At 53.5% G+C, this 5829-nt stretch overlaps 1 protein-coding gene across 1 annotated transcript; it reads left to right on the forward strand.

Moving 5' to 3' along the window:
• The first annotated feature begins 219 nt into the window (after positions 1–219).
• On the forward strand, positions 220–5201 carry LOC146626256 (uncharacterized). The gene is made up of 2 exons (XM_085361799.1): positions 220–1221; positions 5175–5201. Exons 1-2 carry the CDS (start codon positions 220–222, stop codon positions 5199–5201), a joined length of 1029 nt encoding a protein of 342 aa, XP_085217925.1.
• The last annotated feature ends 628 nt before the right edge of the window (positions 5202–5829 follow it).

Here is a 5829-nt window from a genome sequence, read left to right on the forward strand (position 1 = left end):
TGTACAGTTCATGCTTTAGTTTTCCCAGTTTTAGTTTATTTGTATTGCCTCCCGTGGCCAGCAATAAAGCTGTGTTTTTGAGTTTATCCCCGTGTCTGCGAATCTGCATCTTGGGTCCTTCCCCTGCCTGCCACACAACGTATCATGACAGAAGAACGCGACCACAACATGGACCCAGCAGTTCACAACCCCTCCGCGGACCTCCAGTACGATCTGACCATGTCAGACCCAGCGGACAGTCCGGACGAGATTGGGGAGGAGCTGCAACGGCTCTGCCGGCTCATGACGCGCATCTGTGGGTGCACGGACCCCAGAGTGGTGTCCACCGGGTTGGCGGCCATTGACGCAATCCTCCAGCAAGCGCCACAGCTCCGGCGGTTTCCCCAGCTTTTTGAGGCGTTCGACTCTCTGGCCCCCCTGAAGGAGGAGCTTCGCGCCCGCACGCTGGCCCAGAGGGTGTTAAACGCCGCCTCCGCACCTACGACTCCGACCCGCAAACGGTTGTCGTTGCCGCTGCCTCGCGAGCCGGAGGCAGTCAGAGTAGGGACTCTGAGGCTCACCGCTGCACCGCCATCAACTCACAGTTCGTCTCCGCCACTGTCAAACTACATAGCCCAGCGCACCGAGATGGTGGAGGCCACAGATTTCGACGACGATGAGCGACAGCAGGTATTGCTAGCCTTACGGGAGGACGAGCTTCGTTGGAAGCCCTGGCTCATTTCAGAGGAGGAACTCACACCTGTTGCACCGCCTCGGACCAGCCGCTCGCCCTCCCCACACTGCTCAGACTTTACTTCGCCTGCCTCTTTTCTGGCAAGGATGTGGGCGGACGACGAGGAGATCGCCGCCACATCACCCTCTGCTTCGGTGGCTCCAGCATCCATCGTACACACTTCCAGAAAGAACCGGCGTCAGCGCCGCCGTCGCGCACTGCTACGTCCTGTCTCGCCCTCCACGAAGCGTCCCGCGGACGCTGTGGGGGTCCTGGACGTCGATCACGAGGGGCAGCAGCACGCCGCAGGCGCACAGCTAGTGGAAGAGTTCGGGAGGGAGCCGTGGCTCGCTCCTGATCATGACGAGCGCTCTTTCCGGGGGACTCGACTGGCTCTTGGGGGTCCCCGGAGTTGCCAGGGACTTCCACCGCTCACCCCGCCCGCTTCCACGGATAAAAAGAAGCGGCACTCTCGCCACCGGCACCCTGAGCCTGCCATTTCTCGGACAGTTTTTTCTGAGCCTGCTCCTTTTCCTGCTCGTGTTTCTCCTCCCAGGTCAGTTCAGTTAGCTCCCTCGCAGCCACCCTCAGTTCAGTTAGCTCCCTCGCAGCCACCCTCAGTTCAGTTAGCTCCCTCGCAGCCACCCTCAGTTCAGTTAGCTCCCTCGCAGCCACCCTCAGTTCAGTTAGCTCCCTCGCAGCCACCCTCAGTTCAGTCAGCTCCCTCGCAGCCACCCTCAGTTCAGTCAGCTCCCTCGCAGCCACCCTCAGTTCAGTCAGCTCCCTCGCAGCCACCCTCAGTTCAGTCAGCTCCCTCGCAGCCACCCTCAGTTCAGTCAGCTCCCTCGCAGCCACCCTCAGTTCAGTCAGCTCCCTCGCAGCCACCCTCAGTTCAGTCTCCAGTAGCTCCAGTGCCGCCTGTAGCGCAGGCCCCAGTAGCTCCAGTGCCGCCTGTAGCGCAGGCCCCAGTAGCTCCAGTGCCGCCTGTAGCGCAGGCCCCAGTAGCTCCAGTGCCGCCTGTAGCGCAGGCCCCAGTAGCTCCAGTGCCGCCTGTAGCGCAGGCCCCAGTAGCTCCAGTGCCGCCTGTAGCGCAGGCCCCAGTAGCTCCAGTGCCGCCTGTAGCGCAGGCCCCAGTAGCTCCAGTGCCGCCTGTAGCGCAGGCCCCAGTAGCTCCAGTGCCGCATGTAGCGCAGGCCCCAGTAGCTCCAGTGCCGCATGTAGCGCAGGCCCCAGTAGCTCCAGTGCCGCCTGTAGCGCAGGCCCCGATAGCAGTACGGTCCGCTGGTCAGCTTAACATCCAGCCAGGGGTCTCAAATCTCTCTGGCTCTGCATCAGCTCCTGCTGGGAGCTCGGATGAGCTCATCCAGGACTCCGCGGCTCCCACGCCGCCATCTACCTCGTCCGCTGGGGGTTCCAGTGAGCCCGGCCAGCACCTCCTCGTCTCCGCTGGAGGGTCCGAGGGGCCCGTTCAGCCTCCTGTCTCCGCTGGAGGGTCCGAGGGGCCCGTTCAGCCTCCTGTCTCCGCTGGAGGGTCCGAGGGGCCCGTTCAGCCTCCTGTCTCCGCTGGAGGGTCCGAGGGGCCCGTTCAGCCTCACGCCGCATCAGCTGGAGGGCCCGAGGAGCCTGTCCAGCCGCCATCTGCGACCGCCTCGTCGTCGCCTGGTCCAGCTGCATCAGAGTCTTCGTCCTCGTCTGGCCCGGCCTCCGAGTCTTCGTCCTCGTCTGGCCCGGCCTCCGAGTCTTCGTCCTCGTCTGGCCCGGCCTCCGAGTCTTCGTCCTCGTCTGGTCCTGCCTCCGAGCCTTCGTCCTCGTCTGGTCCTGCCTCCGAGCCTTCGTCCTCGTCTGGCCCAGCCTCCTCGGGGCCTTCGTCCGCTGCAGCCTCCTCAGAGCCTTCGTCCGCTGCAGCCTCCTCAGAGCCTTCGTCCGCTGCAGCCGCCTCAGAGCCTTCGTCCGCTGCCGCCTCAGAGCCTTCGTCCGCTGCAGCCTCAGCCTGTGCTTCGACTGGTCCCGCAGCCTCAGCCTGTGCTTCGACTGGTCCCGCCTCGACTGGTCCCGCCTCGACTGGTCCTGTGCCCACCGGGCCTCGGCCAGTACGCCTGACACTGGAGAGCCGCCGCCGCTGCCTTCCGCGCGGCCGGCCCCCTGAACTGCTCCGTCGTCTCCTTCGCCGCCGCCGCTGCCTCCCGGACCAGCTCTGCCACCTGTGCCACCCGCCTGGTCGGTCCCCCGACCGTGTGACCCGTGAACTCTGGTGCCTGTGGGCTCTGGGTCAGCCCCCTGAACTTTATTTTGACTATGGTCATGTGCTCCCGTGTTTTCTGTTGTTTATTTTGTTTCCCGTTCTGGTCCCTCCGTCCTGGTCCCCCGCCCCCCGCCCTGGGTGGGTTGTTTTCTGTTTTTGTTTTTGTTTCTCGGGTTTGGGCTGTCGGGAGCCAGCCCTTTAGGGGGGGGTGGTGTCATGGTCCTGGGCCATGTGGGCCCAGTATTCTTAGTTTTCATGTATTTTTGTATTTTGTTCCTTATTTAGGCCATGTTTTCTGAGTTGCCCTGTTGTGTTGTTCCCTAAGTGTTTTCCCTTCATGGCTCTCTCCCCCCTGTGTGCCCTCTATGTATTTATGAGCCCTCGTCTCCCTTTGTGGTTGTTTCATGTTTCCCCAGCCCGTTACGTCTGTGTTTCCCCGTGCTCTCTCTCCTCCTGTCTGAACCTCTGTGCCTGTACATGTCATGTTCAGTTCACCCCGCCCTGTCTCGTTATGATTATCAGTGTCACCTGTGTTCCCCGTGTGTGCCCACTTTCCTCGTTTACCCTCTGTGTATTTCTGTCTGAGTCTCCCTCTGTTCGGCGTCGCGTTCTCCCTCTTGTTGTGTGTAATTCTCCCCGTGGTTCGGTTCCCTTGTACAGTTCATGCTTTAGTTTTCCCAGTTTTAGTTTATTTGTATTGCCTCCCGTGGCCAGCAATAAAGCTGTGTTTTTGAGTTTATCCCCGTGTCTGCGAATCTGCATCTTGGGTCCTTCCCCTGCCTGCCACACAACGTATCATGACAGCCCATGCAGCAGTATATGAATGACTAACCTCGTATTGTGGATGGATTATCTCAGTTGTTCTCCTGGCTGAAGTTTGGTCCTTTTACAGCATCCTGGATGCGATTACATTTGTTCCTGACCACCGAGAACACTCACGTTAACTTTTATCGAGTGGAAAACAGTGGCGCGATATGGCAGCCTCGCTTCTGTCAGTCTGCCCCAGGGCAGCTGTGGCTAAAACCGTAGCTTGCCTCCACCAGTGTGTGAATGCGAGAGTGAATGAATAGTGGCATTGTAAAGCGCTTTGGGTGCCTTGAAAAGCGCTATATAAATCCAATCCATTATCCATTATAAAACAAGTTAGCTTGTTTATATTATGCTAACATAGCTGTGTCGCTAGCGGTCACGTAACACAGCGGTCCCCAACCCCCAGGCCACGGACCGGAGTCATTTGGTACCGGGCCGCGAGAGTGAGACTCGGGTGTGAAATGCATGGTTTTCAGGGTTTTTATCAGTTTTTAGCATTATTTTGTTATCGTTTTTTTTACGTTAACTCGGTTTTCCTGGGTCTTTTCACGTGTGTTATGAATAAATCTTCTTTTTTTCGGTACCAGTACTAGTTTTATTTTGTTGTATTTATCTGTGACACCTTAAAGGCCGGTCCGTGAAAATATTGTCGGGCACAAACCGGTCCGTGGCGCAAAAAAGGTTGGGGACCGCTGACATAACACATTATTATATACCAGCTAGCCAAACTTCAGTAACCCTACAAACGTCACTGCTGTTTAGTTTTCTGTCTTCATTTATGCTGGAAGTGATAACAGAGCTGTACGTTTTAATTTGTTTCCAAAACCCCGCAGTCAGGACATGCTATATTGTATTTAGATAGAAGCTAGCGAGCTAACTTCCTGCTAACTTCTAACTTCGTTAAATGTCATAAATTCTGTTTTCATGGATGCCTGGATGTTAAACTCAATTGTTACACCTGGTAGAGCAGAACGCTGATCATTTAATTAAAGATGAAAGACTTTAGACAGTTTTCAACTCTCAGTAATGCCATAGTGATCGTTTGATATATGGACCTGCAGCGGAGTTTAGACCCAGAAACGGCTAGTGACGTCAGACTTAATGACTGGATTGGTGCCTTTTGGAGCATTGTTAATAGATCATGTGATTCCTTTTAGGGCTTGTTGTGAGATCAAGACTATCCAATAATTTTGTGGTTTAGTTTCAGCGAGTGAAATTCTGTTACTTTATTAATTTGTTACTTAAAACTACTTAAAAGATATTTTCAGTAGGGAACTCAAGTCACTTAGTTGCAAACTGGTTGTTGACTGGGTTGTCATGTTGTTGTACTGTAGTTAAATGTTTATATAAAAGTAAAGTCATCATTCTGCAGCAACTAAGTCCTAATTTGTGGAAGTGTTTTTGTTTCAGATCCATGAGGTTCTAGTTGGATTCTGAATGCAGATATTTGTAATTTTGTTTTGTTTTTTGTACATTTCTGTGCTTTTAGATGGTAACAGGCTTGGGATTTTTGCCAGTTTATCTCAGCTAATCACTATATTATCACAAAGAGATTGCTTGTAATAGCCAACTTGACTCCACTCAGACCGATAATTGGCTGATGCCTTCTTATTGCCGTTTTATTGCTGTCTTGATTTACCAAAGTCACTATGAGACCTACTGACCCTGAGTGGTCGCAGACCTGGTTCACATCTTTGAAGCAATGATTTCAAAGGCAAGGAGATCACAAGTTCACGATACCGATATGTTTGGTTATATGACTTATGAGATTAATCATCATCACTTTGTAAATTCTGAATTCTGAACAGATTTTGATGACCACTAAATGACTGTGATTTTTTACTTTGCAATACAATTCGTTAACACAACAAACACAATTTACAGCTCATGCATTTTGAAACTGTTTTTTAACTATTTTATTTATTTCGGAGAAATATGCCTGTCTCTAAAGGGCTTTTGTTCAGCTTTTATTTACTATAATTACAACAGACATGACAGTCAACATAAAAAGGTTCAGACATTTTTTATAGTGCATGTTTGGGGTGTATTTTTTCATTTCTAAAAA

The sequence above is a fragment of the Diplotaxodon limnothrissa genome, linkage group LG8 (genome assembly GCF_057381915.1).
Source record: "Diplotaxodon limnothrissa isolate DT_005_m linkage group LG8, D_limnothrissa_male_GT1.1, whole genome shotgun sequence".
NCBI lineage: Eukaryota > Metazoa > Chordata > Actinopteri > Cichliformes > Cichlidae > Diplotaxodon > Diplotaxodon limnothrissa.